General features: G+C 37.2%; 2 protein-coding genes across 2 annotated transcripts; both read right to left on the bottom strand.

The window, feature by feature from the left end:
• Window positions 1-2,006: 2,006 nt before the first annotated feature.
• On the bottom strand, window positions 2,007-3,213 carry LOC114084397 (olfactory receptor 6K3-like). The gene is given in 2 exon segments (XM_027925498.2): window positions 2,007-3,077; window positions 3,079-3,213. Coding segments are annotated over 2 exon segments (1,206 nt in total).
• Window positions 3,214-16,797: 13,584 nt separating this feature from the next.
• On the bottom strand, window positions 16,798-17,751 carry LOC114104630 (olfactory receptor 6K3). The gene has a single exon (XM_027950840.2). The coding sequence runs from the start codon at window positions 17,743-17,745 to the stop codon at window positions 16,798-16,800; it is 948 nt and encodes a 315-aa protein (XP_027806641.2). The 5' UTR covers window positions 17,746-17,751.
• Between the last annotated feature and the right edge of the window lie 1,381 nt (window positions 17,752-19,132).

Here is a 19,132-nt window from a genome sequence, read left to right as displayed (position 1 = left end):
AGGACTTGGAGTATTTCATTCTATTTGCTCCTGGCTTCTAAGGTTTCTGCTGAGAAACCTGCTAATAGTCTAGTAGGCGTAACATTAAATGTGACTTGATACTATTCTCTTATACTTTTTAGTAGTTTCTTCTGTGTCTTATACTTTTGGTCACTTGACTATAGTATTCCTTGGTGAGGACCTCTCATTAATGACAATTTGGGGCCCTGTAGTCCTCCTGTATATGGATAACCATTATCTTTCTCAAGATGAGCAACATTTTAAGATATCGTTTGATAGAATAGAATTTTTATGCCCTTAACATTTTATTCTCCTTCATGTGCTTTAAAAATGTGCATTTTTTTTCAAATTTATGCGGAAGGTCTTGAATACTATCTTCATTTTTTTGCCTGCCTGCCTATCTTCCTTCTTTCTCTCCTTTCTTGTGTGACAGGGACATTTAAAAGACCTCTCTTCAAGTTCAGATATTCCTCCTTTTGCTTGATTCTTTCTACTCAGTTGTTGAGGCTTTCAACTATATTTATTATTTTATCTATTAAGCTCTTTATTTCCATGATTTCCATTTGGTTCCTTTTAAAAAAAATTCTCTATCTCTTGGTGAATTTCTCACTGATATTGTATCAACATTTACTCATTTATGCGTAGTACTAGGGATTAGAGACCTAGAAGCACTCCACCACTGAGTTACATACCAAGACCTTTTTTTAATTTTTAATTTAATTTAATTTTATTTTATTGAGAAAGAGTCTTCAAAGTTTCAGAGCCTGGTCTACCACTTGTGATCAGATCCTCCTGCCTCAGCCTCCCAATTAAGCTGAGACAACAAGAAAAACCACAAACATGAGGTGCTTGAAAATGTCAGAAGACATCTGCAAGAATCTTCTACAAAAGAAAAGCTTCTTAAAATTTTTATCACAAGAAAGTCAGAACTTCCCAGATCCTGCCACTCTTTAAAAGGCAGGGCCATTCATGGGAAGTTTTGACATCTATTTCAATCAATCCTCTCCCTTCACCCGGAGGTGAAAACCCAGCCCTTTTCTTTTCATGATAAACCTTTACTGGTAAGAAGAAAGAAATGATTTCTGATGGAAATGCACAGAAAGCACTTCAGAGAACACAAAAATGAAAGCAAGTGTCATACAAAAATACATGGAAAAGTCATATCTCTATCTCTATTTCTATCTATCATCTCTCTCTCCAGAATGTGTTTGAGAATGTTTCCAACTAAACAGTTTACTTCAATTAAATTGCACAAATTCAACCATAATAATCAAAGCAAAATGAAGATTGACTTCTACTGGGCCTCAGAAAAATAAGCAATGAAAACGTTATAAATAACAATCATAGCTCATTATAGCTAAGATTATGTTTCATTTTTAATATATCATTGTTTATTATACAAATCTTTACAACATCAAAAGAAATACTAACAATTAGTGGCAAGTAATAGATAATATTCATTTTGTACTTTTACTGTTATGCAATATTCTAAGTGTAGCATAAAAAAACTTACTTAATATTCATTAAACATATGTAGTCCCAATTTTAAAATATATTACTTTTATGGCAGTAGAAAATGGAACTAAAATACTGAGAATTTAATAATTTATTAAAGGTCTCAAAGTGACTGTGTAGTACCACTGAAATATGAATCATGACCTCTTTCATAGATCTTTGTTTTTTTTAATTTTTTTCTTAGTTATAGATGGACACAATATATTTGTTTTATTTATTTATTTTTATGTGGTGCTGAGGATCAAATCCAGTGCCTCACACTTGCTAGGCAAGTACTGTACCACTGAGCTACAACCTCAGCCCCTCTTTCATAGATCTTATCTTTTAACTATTATGTTTTATAATCTGTGGTCATGATTAATTATTGATGTTTATGTAATCTAAGCCATAAGTAATAATGTTTATATAAAACTAATAAAATAAGTGTACATAAAGCCATTTTAGTGGCTTAACCATCATTTGTTTTGTACATTTTATCTATCTGTGTCACATTAGTCAGATAATACCTGCTGTTTTAATGAATCACACATAAACAAATAAATGGGAAGGAGAACAAGAATAAAGAGACCAAAAATGTTAGCATGACACTGAATGTGGTATTTGCTCATTTTATGGGTGTAGTACATTAGAGTAGCATCTACAGTGATGAATTCCCATGAGCTAGAATTAACTTTCAAATGCAATAAACATCTACTAAGGGCAGAAAAGTTTCTTTTTTTATTTTTATTTTTATTTTTAGGTGTAGATGGACACAACACAATGCCTTTATTTTTATGTGGTGCTGAGAAAAGCTTCTTAATGGCTACTTTCATGTCCTTATTTCTCAAACTGTAGATGATAGGGTTGAAAAAAGGAGAAAGAATGACAAATATTATTGCAATGGCTGTGTCCAAAATTGGTGGGAAAGTGGCTGAGAATCGTAGGTACATGAGGGACACGCTGCCATAGAACATCAGGAAGACCCCAAGATGGGCTGCGCAGGTAGAGAAAGCCTTGTGGCGGCCTTCAACAGAGGGGATCCTCAGGATCACAGTGATGATTCTTATATAAGAAATGGCAATAACCAAGACCGAGAAGATGATGGCCACCGCATGGATCACATCCTCAATCAGGATCATGGAGGTGTCTGTGCAGGCCAAACGTAGCACAGGTTCAAAGTCACAGAAGATCTGATGGATGTGGTTGGGGCCGCAGAAGGGCAGGGTAGAAATCCACGCAATCTCTGGGAGCAGTACGAGAAAGCCAAAGATGCAGGACCCTGCAGAGAGCTGAGCACACAGCGGGGGGGTCATGATGGTTGGGTAGCGGAGAGGGTCACAAATGGCAACGTACCTGTCAATAGCCATGGTGGTCAGCAAAATGCCCTCGGAATTGCCCAGCGAATGGAAGAAGTACATCTGTAGGAGGCAGCCAATCATGGAGATGGTCCTCTGCTTACTGATAAGGTTGGAGAGTATTTTGGGAATCGTGGCACTTGTGTACCAAATCTCCAGAAATGAGAAAATGCTGATGAAATCATACATGGGGTTGTGGAGACGGGAATCCATCCTGACTGCAAAAAAACACAGTGAGGTTCCCAGTTATGATGAATATGTAGATGAGGAGCAAAGGAATGAAGAAGAAGATGCCATCTTCAGGTTGGGGAAATCCAGAGAAGAGAAACTCTGTCACCACAGTAGTTTGGTTACTTGGCACCATGGTCAGCAATCTTAACTGCTGGGGGAGAAAGGCTCAACTCCTTCCTAGATAAAATTTTTAAAAAATCAAATGCAAGTCAATGAATTAGGCTTTCTGTCCCATGTATTCCTCTTTACTCATGGATTAATAGCTATTTACTTAGAACCTATTTTGTGCCTACAGCATCTGTTCATTTGTTGAATTCGCAGTTAAGAAAACAATCTCACTTTCACAAAGCTTGTATTCCAATGAAGGATACAATAAAATAACACATCAAAAATGTCATAGCCAGGAACAGATGGCACATGCTTGTACCCCCAAAACTCAGAAGACCAAGGCAGGAAGATCACAAGTTCAAGGACAGCCTGGGCAACCTAGCAAGACCCTCTCTCAAAATAAAAAAGATAAAAAGGGCTGGGAATGGAGCTCAGTAATAGAGTATTCCTGCTTTGTTCTCTGCTACTAAAACAAAACAAAAGACTAAGTTGCACAGCCTGGCCTGGCCTCCATCTCAGCCTCCTCAGAAATTTACCACCAAACCCTGAATTTATTGTTTTCTGACAATAAATAATAAAACATCAAACATAAAAAAGTACGTTACCGTAATAAAATAAAATTAGTAAAGAAGAGTTGTGAAGGAGGGGCAAATTTGGAGAAAGTGAAGACTTGTGTTTAGAGGGGTTGACTCTGGAGTATGCATGAGACCAACAAAGGAAGTTATTCAATAGGCAGATAAACTGACAAGCCTGAAGTTCAGAGAGATGTTCCCACAGGTGATATGGACTTAGGAGATGCCCATGTGTAAGCGGAGCAAGACAGTCCAGTACAGATGAAAGTCTACATGGAGAGTACACAGATAAGGTAAGAGGTGCAGCAGAGAATTGAGCTGGGAAAACACCAGTGTATAACAAAAACGAGGTAAGAGAATCATAAAAAGCAAATTGGGAAAGAAGCACTGGAAAGGTAGAGGAAAGAAGAAAGTAGCAGGTGACAGTTTCAAATACTGAGGACCATTCGAAAATACAGAGGTGGAAATACAAGGATCTTCCACATAAACCAACTTGGAAATCATCACTAACCTTATCCAGAGAAATTTCTTTTTTTTTTTTTTTTCTAGAGAAATTTCAATGAAAAATGGGGAGGGATGGTACATGGGAATGGGTTGATTCATTTAAATATGTGATTTGTTCATGACACAAAAGTGCATGAAGAAATAAAATTAAGGTAGTATTTAAAGAGAAGTAATTTGAGGGCTGGGGATTCAGCTCATTTGGCAGAGTGCTTGACTCACATGCACAAGGTCCTGGGTTCAATCCTCAGAACCACAAAAAATAAATAAATAATAAAGGCAGGTAATTTGGATAGAGACTGAATGGTCCAAATCAAAGCTCTAACACTTCTATTTATGTAATATGAAGTCAGTTGGGTGAATTCTCTGTTATTTCAGTTTTCCCATCTGAAAATGGTGATAAGAACACTTAACTTACAAAGTTACATTAAGAATTATGTCAGTTTACGCAGGTAGAATACTTAAAACTTTAAAAAACTTATTATATTCACATAGATCAATAGAAACAACTGGAGAGTATATTCCCTCATTCATGTCCAGGCAATTCAATAGACAAAAGAAAGGCTTTTAACAAGTAGTTCTGGAACAACTGGACATACACATGCTTAAAGCAAGACCAATAAAAGGAAAAATATTATAAAATCGAACTTCATCCAAATTAAAAATTATGCCTTTTAAACTTAAATTTTAAGAGAAATGATGAGAAATCCATATAGAGAAAATATTTGCAAAACACAGATTTGATAAAAGATATATCTAGAATACATAAAAATTCAAAACTGTATAATAAGAAAGCTATTACATTTTTTTTAGAAACTAGCAAAGCATTTGAATAGACATTGCAGCAAAGAAAACATAGATACTAAATTAGTGTATAAAAATAAGCTCAAGAGACTCTTTGGTTATTAGGGTGATATACATTAAGACAATAAAGAAACACATTATCATTATACATTTTTTTAGAATGACTACTGATTTTTTTATTAGCAAAGAAAACCAAAACACCTAACCATACTAAGTTCTTTGCAGAATGTGGAGCAACTAGATGTCACATATTTTGTTGGTAGGAATGTAAAATGTCACAGACACTAGGGAAACAAGTGTAACAGTTTCTTTTTAAAGTTAAACATATACTTATTATTTTTTAAAAAATATTTTTTTAGTTTAATGTGGACACAATGTCTTTATCCTAACTTTATGTGGTGCTAAGGATAGAACCAGTACCTCCTGTATGCCAGGCGAGCACTATACCTCTGAGCCACAACCCAGCTCCGTACACTTAATATCGATAATGCAATTCCACTCTAACATATTTACCTAAGTGAAATAAAAATCTGTTAACTCTAAAACCTGAAATAAAATACTTATAGTGGCTTTATATATAAAACTGGAAACAATCTAAATGGCAGCCAGTTGATAAATAGATAAATTGATACATTCGTATTGTAGAATATGATCCAAAATAAAAATGAATATAACATAAATTAAAATGAAAAAAAATATGAAACAACAGGAACAGGAACAAATGTGAAATAATTAGGTTAAATGCAGGAAATCCAAGTTTACATATTGCTTGAATCTCTTTGTCTGACATTCCAAAAAGTGAAAAAGCAAAGGATAGAAACAGATAATGGTGGCCAGGGATGAAGTGAGAGGAGGTTTCAGTTTTGAAGGGTGCAATTAGAGAATTTGGGGAGAAGGATGCAAGCAGTAGTCTCATTTTTTACCTTAATTTTTGTTTAAAGTTTCATTATATTATGCATTTCATCTACCATTTTCTGTACGGTGAAAGGACCCCATATCTGCACTGATCCACCTGATCCTCAAATTTCATTTAATGGGGGGAAATAGAACTGGGGAGAATCAGTTCTCTAATTTTAGCTTCTTACTCATACTATTGCAGTAAATTATGAATGCCTTCACTGTTAATTTCATTGTCATTGCTCTGATCAACCTCTCCTGACAGCTCAATACTATCTCTTCCTCTCACCTGAGATCCCAGCAAATCAGGGCAGTTAGCAGAGTAAGCAAATAAGCACAATGCCATTCTGCAAGAGCCAAGGGCAGAAGGATCTCACAGGGTACCTCGGTGGTGCAAGAGGAGTGTGGGGCATATTCCAGGGGGTGCTACCTCATTGTTTGCAAGACACTGAAGGTCCCTCTCAGACACAGCCTGTGGGCCTTGAGAAGAACAAGCAGATCTAGTGGGACACTCCATTCATGCTGATGGGTCTAGACAAGTTCTAATAGAAACCAGGGGGCATTCTTAGAGGAGTGTAGTGATTTGTATATATAAATATTTTGTTCTGAGGGAGAATTTGGATCCTGCTCTTTAGTCCCTGACTCCCCAACTGAGTTCAGATTAAAGATCAAACAGCTTGGAAATTTGGCTGGACTGTATGCAAGCCCCCAGAAGTCCAGCCCAAATGAACAAATTTTTAAAAATAATAAAAATTTAAAAAAAAATTCCTGAAGACAAATAAGCCAAAAAAAAAAAAAGACAGCTGTCCGTTGGTCTTCTGCTCCCTTTGATTTTCTCTCTCAGGAAATGTGAGCAAAACCTGACCTATGCCTCCCACAACTGACAAGAGTCCTGTTCCCTCTAACCTTCTTCCTGCTTTGTGGATTTAAGGATGTGTTAGAGGGTCCCACCCAGTGGCTTCTGAGTTTCCAAGAGAAATTAGTTAAGGGATAGGCAGACGTTCTTCTGTTCCTTCTGTCCCTAGGGGATCCCATACTCTAAGCCAAAGTTAAAGTTCAATAGAAAAAAGAACATTGTACTTCTTAAGCATTCTAGCTAACCAGGCACAGGTGACTATGATTCCCACAACCACTGTCACCAAAATGAAGAAAAAACCGGTGCATTCTGTTCTGTTGCCACCACCCAGATCTTTGCCCATGCCTGACATGGGTGGGTCCCGTTGAACTTCATTAATCTTCACTGTTACGTTTCCTACTATTAAATTTATGATTAGTATCAGTGTGTTTTTATATGTGTACTTCTTTGCCAATCCCTGAGAATTGCTGAAATTTGGGGCATTTTAGTGGGACATATGGACAACTGCAAACTTCCCTGATCCACAGAGTTTAGCTGTTAGCCTGGCTACTTGTGGGGTCAATGGAAAATCTAGGTCTGACGACACAAGTCCCCCTGTGAGGATGAGACATTCAGACAGAAAACAGTTCCAAAACCTTCTGTCACCCTTGTGAATGCTCACCAGAGAGGCTTCTGCTAACAAGGTGAGGGGACTTGAACAATAAGCAGACTGCACTTGTCAGCTCATCGCAGAGATTAAACTGTCCTCAGCCCCAGAGCAAGCGGAAGTGCAAATGGTTACCTCTTTCTTTCATGTCAGGAACCATCCCGACTGGATCCACCTAGGTGGGCTGCCAATGTCATCAGAAGTTTCCAACACAGCAGGAAAAGCTGTCCTGCCTTCAGACCCTGGCTAAGGCTAATACTGCCCATGGACAGATTCTCAATCTAATAGGCCATAATATTCTTGGCAGGTAATCAAAGTGTCCCATTCAGAGAGCTTCTCTGGATGTTGACAACAGTTGGCACCTTCTCTGGATTTGGTGGAGCCATCCCAACATGTTCCACTGACTCAGCCACACTTTCGGCCTTCCATGGTCACCTTGATTTCTGTTCACTTTTTCTAGGCACATTGCATTTGATGTTTAGATTCAGTTTCTGCCCAATCATCAGATGTTGCATGGACTCTACATATTCCACATCATCCAGTAGCAGGAGTGATTGAGTGTTTTAATAGAAAATTCTAGAACAGGCGTAAGGAGCTGGTGGGAGAGGACGAATTCGTCCCAGGCTAGGCTGCATTTCTCAGACAAGTAGTCACAGGGCAGCAATTCCCTGAAGGGGCCCTTCTGATTCATGTACTTTTTGCCACACTATTTTTCCCCTAATTCGATTCCATAGATTTCGTTAACAGTTATTGACACCTTGGTCTTTGTGGGGGATCTAGTCAGGGCTTTCCAGACCTTTGAAAACTCTATTTTAAAGATTCACATAGATGAGAGACTTAAATGGCCCTTAAATGGAGATGGCTGGGAGATTGTAAATCCATTATGAAATTCTTGAAAAAGTAGAAAGTTTGTGTTAACTAACTCTTAAACATGATGAGTTTTTCTGGCTAAGTCATATAAAAGCAAGTTGGTACCTCTGAAATGGAATCCTTTGGAAAAAATCTAAGTAAAAAATAATGGCTAACTTTTTTTTTTCTTTTTTGGCCCTGGGCATTGAATCCAGGACACTTAACCACTGAGCCACATCCATAGCTCTTTTTTTTTTTTTTAATTTTATTTTTGAGACAGGGTCTCACTAAGTTGCTTAGGGCCTCACTAAATTACTGAGGCTGGACTCAAACTTGCAACCCTCTTGACTTAGGCTCTCAAGTGGCTGGGATTACAGACATGTGCCACAGCATAGGGCAAAGGGTAACTTTTTTTAATACAAAATTTTGATTAGTATTTGAGGCATACTGGTAACAACAAATTAAAACCTAGAACCTGGAGAAACACTGGGGAGATGGAGGATATCGAAGATCTTTAGTTTTTGAACTTGGTCTTAAAGTTTTCCTCCCTTTCTATAAAAACAAAACAATACTTCCCCATGCTGTGTTTTCAAGCTGCTGTGAACTGACAACTCTGACCTTGCAGTAACGAGGATGACCTCAATTCCTATGTGTTCACAAAAAACACGTGCAGATATCATCCACATTTGTGAGACGGACAGATTAATAGCGCAGACAAGCAAAACTTTTTATAATTCACTGCTTCAAATAGTCAATCTGGAATGAAGAACTAAACTAAATTATTAGGTGTAGCCTGGAAACCCCAAGACAGGAGGTCCCCATGATGGGAAGGGAGATCCTATTAACCTGACTACCTGGTTAACATATGTCCCATTTGGGTGCCTTAACGTGGATAACTGTTTATCAAGATGCCACGTGGGACCTCTGAGATGGTGCTTGTTTTGTGCCACCCTTGGATCTCATGACACTGCCTCAATGCCAGAGGCCTTCAGATTATCTGACCAGAGTGATTCTGTGCCTGACTTCATGCCTCAGTCAAGTAAAAGGGATTCAAATAGAAAGGGAAGAGAAAAAAAAAAAAAAAACCTCCTGGTTTCCTAAGGTAGACCCAAGTAGGCCGTAGAGCATCTTTTCCTAGCTTGGTAACCTTAGGGACTTCCATTCAATCCTCCAGGCAAATCTAATCATCATGTTTAGAATGATCTTAATTATGGCCTTGGTCGACTCTTACCACTGCTAATTACCCAGTTTCTGTCCCAGACTTTCACATCCGACCTACTCAGGTCCATGATAGGGTCGCTTATGTTTCTCACTCAGATCGTAAGAAATCAAAAGCTGGGATTGCAGAGTCTAGCTCCTGTCTAAAAACCTACGTATGATTTTTCAGACTTGACCCACAGCAATGGCAAAGGATTACCTGGCAGGCTCGGGGGGAAGACTCCCCTCCCCACTCCAGACTTGCTGTGTGGCCACTACATTGCTCCCAAGGGAATGGTGGTCAAGGACCTGTGCTGCCTCCCTTGCTGTACATGCTCTTTGCATATTTGTATTCCTGGGCTCAGAGCCTCATCCTAAGTCTTTTCCTCTGAAGCCTTTGACCAAGGCCCTCCTCTTCTGTATCTGTGAGCAATTCTTATGGAAGCAAGAAGGGAAAGTTTGAAGACAGGTTTCCTCAGTTTAACTCAGCGCAGCGCTTTTAATATTCCTAGCCTTCTATTTCCCATCCCATCAGGATCCCTAAAACTGCTACAGCTTTTGGTTTAGAGCTCTCTGCGCAGTTAGACAACACTTCCAGCTGCAGTTCGACCTGGCCCATGCATGGGGAAAAGGGAAGAGTAGAATGGACACTGTCTCTGGTTTTAGCCTCTTGCTCATGTCATAGCAGTTAGACTTCACGGTCAACTTTCCTTTGGCTCCCTGTGGCTTTAATTGGCTGCTCCAAACCCTATCAGTTCAATACCCTTTTTCAATTCTGCTGAGTTCCTAGTGGACATATGTAGTGATCTACACCATGGCCTGTCTCACTCTCATAGCTACATTTGCGCTGTGAGCTACCTGTGCAAAGGGGCAAGTCCAGACGCCCAGGTTGCTATGGTAACACCTGACATGGGTGACTACATGCCAAGGCACATGGCTCTAACAGTCAGAAGCATGGATTCAGATACCAACTTCCTAGGGTAGGGAATTCTGGGCATGACAAGATGACCCCGATGTCTCAAAAATGCCTTCTTCAGACTGCCTGCTAAAACTTTCTCACAAATAACTTTTTGCTGAAAAAACCTATATAATAAATATGCTGAGCTAGCTCGGGTGTCAGTCTTCCCCCATTAGGGGTTGGCTGAACCACCTGGTCCCAGCTTTTTCTATGTGTGTCTATTTCTTTTTTCTTCATCCCCTTTACCCCTCTGGTTCCTAAATTAAGGGCCCAGACAGGAGGCCTCTGCAGACATACACAAAGTGATCCAAAGTAGAAGCCAAGAAGATTTATACCAAGTCCATTTGCAAATCAGTATAGAAACAACTACTAGAAACTCCTGAGAACTGAGACAGTTGGGATCTTTTTAAAGCTGTCAAAGTTATAACCTTACTGGCTTTTTTATTTATGTCCCCAAGGTAGCTGGATTTAACCTGTTAATGGAACAGGGGTGCCTATGTTTTAGCAAAATCAGTGTTCTACTCTCTAGAGATTAATATGCCAATTTGAAGTTTTTCTGTTCCACACTGGAAGGAGAGAAATAAATTGACACAATTCCTCAGGGAAGAAGGAAGGTAGGAAAGAAAAATTGGTTTATAGTTAGAGATTACATTTTGTTTGAATCAGTACCTATCAGTAGTAATAGGCTTCACTGATAAGTCTAATCTCTAACTATTGCAGTAGAGATGTTACTGGTTTGTATATATTTGCCTGGAATTTGAAGCCAGTATGTAAAGTGTTGTCTTCCTGTACCATAATTTGATTTAGAAACCACTGAGGGTTTGAGTATAGAGGAACAATATCATGTCATTAAAACATATTAATAATTCCATCTATCATGCCACTCAAAACACAATATTATATCAGATGTCTAATCCTGTGTCTCCTCCCCTGATATCAATTCCATTCAGCCACATGCAATCTCAAGTATGCTCCAAATATTGTCACTTAAAATAACAGAAGGAACACTAGCAAAGTGTCCTTCTTCCTTTATCTAGTAGGCAATTGACCTTCTCCTTGACACGTGATTTATCTATATCTTGCACCTCTAGGTATTCTTCTTTTACCTCCAGCAGACAATGAACTTCCCTCCTTTTCCTGGGTTTATGCAGTTTAAGTCCCTTCAATTCAGCAGGAAAGAGTATTATACCTGTTTCTAAAGTTTCCTTGGGAAGACTTCTCTACTGGGGTATTTCCCCAAGATAATCAGGGAAAACAGCAACTTCATTTCCCAAGGGCTTAATTAATTGTAACTTCCTCTGATTTTTTTCTCATTAATTCTCCTTAGTGTAAAGAATTCCAAGAGTCTTAGTAAAGTGTGCATCTCCATTGAAGTATTTGCTCTATCCAACAGGATATATGAATACAGTAGTTATAATTTTCATAGCAACAAATTTGACTATATAAAGGCAATGTTATAATAAATTTGTTTACTTTCCTTAACATATTCCTTTATCACAAATTCTAAATATACATCACTTCCCCACCGTTTTAACCCACACATACATTAGTTTCAATGGTTCCAATGTATATTTTAACAGAATGGAAGGACACCAATCTCTGTTACCAAAAAAAAAAAAAAAAAAATGGCTAACACAAACTCTTCCCTCTATCTATGCTCCTTGCAAAGTGAATTGACACCTTTTCCCATCTGAGGACACACTCCCTTGTTTCCCTTCCATTTGCCAATGTAGGTGAAGGGTTCTTATGCCAGTTCTGAGCCTAGTCCTCAAGAGGTCTTGCACATTTAAAATCAATACCCTAACCAGTCATCAGGTGATCAACCTTAATTCACCTAGTAGAAGGTAAAAGATCACATGAAGGGAAGGCCAGTGTCTTAGCCCATTTTCTCCCAGCTCAGCCTGCTCCAGCCAACCAGCTTCTGACTCTTGATCAAATAGTTTAGTGATCCAGGACTAGAAAATCCATCATTAATTCTGGCCCAAATTGCCAACTCATGAAACATGAGACAATTTCTATTTTAAGCCACTAAGTTTTAGGATGGTTTGTTCCACAGCAAAAGATAGCGGATAAAGTCTCTTAAATTATCCTTTCTACCTCCACTATTCTTACAATACAATCTACTATTCATATCACATCAAGAATGTTATTCTAAGAATATAATTTCTTACTTAAATTTCAATGTCTTCACTTGTATATTGAACCCCAATATCTTGTCAAATGACCTACATGGCTCTCCCCATTCGACCCTTAGCTCTTATCTTAGGACTCTTGCTCACTGAGCCTCATCTGCACAAGTCTCCTTCCTCCTGGTTTCTATGATGCACTCAATGTTTCTAACCTCAGGACATTTGCAAACATGATTTATCTTACATGTATTCTTGGATGATTTCTTCTTAATCTTCAATTTTCAACTTATATCATTGAAAAAGTCTTCTCTGTTGCCTACATCTAAATGTATATCCATATATATAATTCTTTTGATTCAAATTACTAAATTGACTTAGGAAGGATTATACCACTTGAATATCATACCACTACTGTGAGAGAGTATGTATCTTCTTCATCACATTTAAATGATCATATTTTTAAAACCAAAAACTGGCTTTTAATAAAATGCAATACTTTATTATAGATAAGTTAGACACCCTGGAAAAACACAAAGTTAAAAATAGAAACCATTTTATTTGAATACAAAGATAATCTGAGTTAAAGACCTAATTTAATTTTGTTTACAAATTGAGGGTCACAATCCATTAGTGAGTGGTTAAATAAGCTTCAAATGTTTTTAATGAACAAGATTAGGAAAAATAGAAAGGATTTAAAGTAGCACATAAAATATGTGTAAATATTGTTTGTAAAAATATTTTTGTTATAAATAGAAATATGAATGTGCAAACCTATGTCTTCACATTCTAAGTTATGATTTTAATTTTATTCTTCATTTTGGATCTTAGCCAACAAAGTATTTTATCAATCCTGTTTGTTTTATATCATGCCAGTCCTTTGCTCTCATTTGTTATAAAATTCTATGGAATAGTTGTTTATACTTAAAATTTCCTTTTTTTTTTTTTTTTAATTTTAGCCTTCTACTAAACTACTCCAGTGAGGATTTTGGCCTCACTACTCCACTCAGACTTCTCTTAATAAGTTTAAAATGACCACTGATGCTAAACCCAATGATCACTTTTCATTACTTATCTTACTTCATGATTAGCAGATTTTGATAAGTTGACCAGTTTCTCTTTCTTCATGTAATTTATTCACCTGGCTTTTAGGAGACTTGCTTTCCTTTATATTTTATCATTCACTCCTGTTAAAGCATAATTTCAGATTTCTTATGTTTTCCCCAAATTAATAATACTGGAATGCCCCGGACCTTTGGTAGTCTCACCCAGTCTCATGGCTTTAATACTTAAGATGGGCTCATGTTTCACCCATCCATCTTCATACCAGCCTTCATTTCTGAGTATCAAACTCATAAAATAGGGCCAAAAGATATTTTATTAGATGTCTAAGAGTCTAGCTAAACTTGAAATATACAAAACTAAACTTTTGATGTCCTTCCTCCCCACAGCTGCTTCTTACAATGTTCTCTATGTAAACGCACCTCCACCATTTTGGTTGGCCAATCTTGATTTCTCTTTTTCACTCTTTCTTTGCAATCTCTCAAGAAATTCTGCTTGCTCTGTTAAACTATATCTAAAAGCGGACCACATTTCTCCATCTCCATGGCTGCCCTCCTGATCAGAATCACCATCATCTCTCACCAGGATTATTGCCATAGCTCCCTAAGGACTCCATTTTACAACTTCGCCTTCCTTTATTCTCTTCCCGACACAGAATCAAGTATGATTCTGTTAAACATATACCAGATAATGTCTCTTCTCTTCCTCAAGCTCTCCAATGGCACCTAAATTCTCAGATTAAGAGAATCTAACCCTTATCCCTTTCCCTTTTATTCCCTTAAACTCATCTTCTAGTTTTTCATACCCATTTACACTCCATGTCATCCACAGTGGACACCTTGATGTCATAAACAATCCAAGTGCTGTTCACCATAGGGAAATTTTCCCCAATTTTTTATTGTTTCCTGGATTTTTTTTTCCCTCCATGTATCCTTATGGCTAGCTTTTCTCTTCCAATCTTTGTTCAAATGTGGCCTTCTCAATGAGGTCCAAATGAATTAATCTATTTAAAATTATGATTCTCTACCTACTCTAGTTCCTCACTTTCCTATATTTTCTTTGCTATTTCCTAATTTCCTACATCTACTCATTTTCTGTTTCCTACTTCTCATTTTCTGTTTCCTACAGAACATAAGTTTGTGCAATTGGTAATCTTATAATATTTTAGCTTATTCCAAATACCCCCCCCCCAAGTATCAGGTAAATAAAGACAAGTAGTATTTTTAAGCACCTAAAATAATACCTGGCATATTAGCCTTAGTATATACTCGCTGCATGAATTTTAAAAATGAGTCATGGGATTACTTTCTCAGTGGGTTAGCATTTTTTAAACTCAACATGATTTTAGAGCTAACTTAGAAATAGTTAGTGCTAACATTTAATATTAGTGCTTAAATATTTAAATTTAATATTTGTATATTGTAATTAAAATAATTTGTCCAGCTCTTCTTTGTAATTTTTTTTCCAGTACTAAGGATTGAACCCAGGTGTGCTTCATCACTGTGCTACATCCATTCTATTTTTCATTTTGAGACAGGGTCTAATTTGCCTGTCACCTTCCTGCATCAGCCTCCTGAGTCCCTGGGCTTATACGCATGGACCACCATACTAACTCTCTACTTTGTAATTCTAGTCATATTTGTAATTAGTTTTGAATTTTTAAAATCAATTTCATGGAGATCAAATTTATAGTAAAAAATGTACACATTTAAGGCTACTTTAAGTAAAAATCTTACTATTTAATCACAGTATTGAAACGTGGAAATGGTTTGGGGTCTGCCATCTTTTATAATTTTCACACTATAAGGGTTAAAAGTGTTATAAAATTTAAATTATGAGAAAAAGAAATTTATATGATTTTCTTCATCACAGTGTTTACTTATGTGTATCAAAATGTCCATAATGATGGAGGAAAAAATTTTATTTTTTAAGAGTGAAACAGAGTCATGAAACAGAGTCAAAAGCTAAATGAAATTGGGAGTCAGGAATTTCTTCCACATAAATACTCCTAAGTGAGTCCAAAGATTTACCTACATGACTGACTGCAGCAGACTGAGGTATTCTTGGGTCAAATACTACTGATATCCATTCTTGAAACCTCGTTCTTCTCCCCACACCTCTAGCTGAATCCTATGATACCTCTGGAAATTGCCCTGAGTCTTTGTTCTTCTATCCTCAGGAGCTAGGCAGTTTACTCAGGCCCCAAAACTACTACTGGTGTTTCAGGAGAGGAAGGCACACACATGTATCACCAAAAATTAAATGTGTGTGAACTTTTTTAATAGATCAGTACAGGTCACAAAGCAGAAAAGAAAGAAACAAACATTCCAAAGCTGAAATATAATGAGAACAAAGACATTGAGGTATGAACCTGGCAAGACATTTTAACATAAAACATAGCAGAGGACATTGGTAAGTGTACTGATAAGAGTATTTTAAAATACCAAATTATAACTGTATATCTTTGTGTAATTGTATATTTATTTTTTTGGTCTCAAGTGTGGTGTGTGTGTGTGTGTGTATGTGTGTGTTTGATCTTAAAATGTCCAAGAATGTTTGTTTTGGACCTTTAAAACAATGTGAAAGTTAACCCACAAGGTCTTAATAAAAGCAACATGATGCAAACGTCACAAAGTCAATGACACCATGCACCGAATAATCATTGGTGTTATCTCAGAATTCAGAGGAATAAAGATCTCTGGGCTGAATGTTAGGAAGGCAGACTTCTTTCCCAAGCAAAAAATTGATGTACATCTCATTAACATTTTTTAAGTGAAACAAAAAGAACCTATATTCACAACAATAAACAGGATGAAAGAGTGCAAAAGAGATTCATATGATTATTGCTTAGGCCAGGAATCTTCATTGACTCCTAAAAGATGACACTACACTATTTGTGGTTGCAAAGCAGAGCAAATATCCATTATAATCTGTGAATGATAAAAGGAGAGGTACATCTGCAGGAGACTTCCTCTATTAGATCCAACAATAGTTCTTAAGTTGGAAAATTGGAAAGAATACCCAGTCAGCAACATAAAAACAAAACATGCACTAAAAATCTACAGTAATTTTAGAAACCAACTTGCTAGCATTTTGAACTTATGTAGATGATTTTTCTGAACAGATCTGAGTGAATTCCCACTAGTTCCCAGAGACACTGAACATCTTTTGAGAACAGAACATTTTTTCAATAGCTTCTTTCATGTCTTTGTTCCTCAAACTATAGATTATTGGGTTGAAAAATGGGGCAAGGACAGCAAACATCAATGCAATGGCTTTGTCCATTAGTGGTGGGAATGTGACAGAGAAGCGCAGGTACATGAGTGTCACACTGCCAAAAAACAGCAAGAAAATGGTAACGTGGGCTGCACAAGTGGAGAAAGCCTTGCGACGGCTCTCTCCCGAGGGAATCCTCAGAATCACAGTGATGATTCTTAAATAGGAAAGGGTGATCACAGAAATGGAGGTGAGGATGGAGATAGCATGGATCACATCTTCAACCAGAATCATGGAAGTGTCTGTACAAGCCAAGCTCAGCACAGGCTCAAAGTCACAGAAGAGTTGATGGATTTGGTTGGGACCACAGAAGGGAAGAGTAGAAATCCACACAATCTCCGGCAGCAACATAAGGAAGCCAAAGATGCAGGAGCCAGAAGACAGCTGGATGCAGAGCCTAGGGGTCATAATGACTGCATAGCGGAGGGGGTTACAGATGGCCACGTACCTGTCGATGGCCATCACTGTGAGGATGAGACCTTCTGTGACCCCGAGTGAATGGAAAAAATACATCTGCAAGAGGCAGCCAATCAACGTGATGGTCTTCTGTTCACTGACCAGGTTGGAGAGCATTTTGGGAATGGTCACCGTGGTGTACCAAATCTCCAGGAAGGAGAAGATGCTGATGAAATTGTACATGGGATTGTGCAGGTGGACATCTAGCCTGACAGCCAAGAAGATTATGAAATTTCCAACGATAATGAACATGTAAATAAAGAGCAAAAGGATGAAGAATAAGAGGCTGCCTTTCTCAAACGGAGGGAAATCAGAGAAGTAAAATTCGGTCACCATTGTCTGATTCTCCTGGTCCATATTTTCAGTGGTTTCCCTTGTGGGCTGATGGAATAAAACACAGAATTCTAAGTATATTCAAAGAACAAATAGAAATTCCTTTTAAGCGAGTTGAACAGCTTTGAAATTAGCTATTGAAAAAAAAAAAAAACATTTTCTCATCAGTTGTTTTGCAAATTATAATGGAATTCTGTCAAATTTGCCAATGCTTTTTTAGTAATGACATATTATGTTATCAACTATTCTGTTAAGCAACAGTTGGCCATTTAGACATGTAAATTGGTATAAATGCTTCTGAGTGGCCAACTGGCAGTTTTAATTGAGAGCCTTAAAACTGTTGAGAGCCTGCCTTTCACTGTGTGGTCTAAACAAAAATTACATATAATAATGATGTACAACTGTGTCTCTAAATATAAAATTAAAAGGGCTGCATATGTGCATTGGTGGTTGTGCACACCTGGGTTCAATACACTGTACTAAAAAAAAGTGATGTATAAAGATATTCAATGGAATATTAGTTAGAATATAACTTACCTTAAAAAGTGAGAGCATAGACCCATGGGATATTATCTGTGTATGCAACTTAATCTAATCTACAATGTAAGTGGGGTTAGTTAATGCTTGAAATAAACTAATCTAGAAATCACATTCTAAGAGTAGTTTGTGGACCTTTGCAAGATTTTAATAAGCAATTCATATCCAGAGGCAGGTTTGGCAGGAGCTTCAAATATCCTCATCTGCACGCACACTACAGAGTTCATTAACTAACATACATCACCTTTTTTCAGGTTTGGCACTGTTAATATTTTAAACCAGATGACTCTTTACCGGGAGAAGAGAAGAAGTAGTCCTTTGTATTACAGGACATTGAGCAGCACCTCTCTCAACCCCATAAATGTCAGTAGATCAGGTCCCCATCCTAGTGAAGACAACTAATATAGCTCTACAAGTTGTTAAATATCCCCGCAGGAGAGATGTGTGCAGTGCAGAATCACTAGAATACAAATATATATATATATATATATATGAAAAACCTGCTTCTTCAAACTCACTACAACAGTATTTCTTTAATAAAATTTGTATTTATTTAATATTTGCATTTCTTTTATAAAATTTCCACTTTAAAAATAGATATTCATAAGAAAAAATAAGTTTTGGTATGATTGTTTCTTGTATTAATTACTCTTACCTGGACTCATTGTTTTCAAACTTGCCTCACTCCAGTTTATTATCACTCAGGTACTGAACTAATATTTCTAAAATGAGAGGTTGTTGATTCAATGTCTGAAAACCTTATTCACGTATTGGCTCTCTGAAGGTTTCTAAATCAAATCTGAACTACTAAGCATGATTAATAATATGACCTTATATTGTATTTTAGGGTAAGTTTAACCTCAGTACATCTTCC

The sequence above is a fragment of the Marmota flaviventris genome, chromosome 10 (genome assembly GCF_047511675.1).
Source record: "Marmota flaviventris isolate mMarFla1 chromosome 10, mMarFla1.hap1, whole genome shotgun sequence".
In the NCBI taxonomy this organism is placed as follows: Eukaryota; Metazoa; Chordata; class Mammalia; order Rodentia; family Sciuridae; genus Marmota; species Marmota flaviventris.
Note: the sequence above shows the minus strand (reverse complement) of the source record. Positions and strands in the feature narration are given on the sequence as shown.

What these genes read in the sequence shown, in the direction of transcription:
- LOC114104630 (XM_027950840.2), bottom strand. Translation starts at nt 17,745, where the DNA reads ATGGACCAGGAGAATCAGACAATGGTGACCGAATTTTACTTCTCTGAT.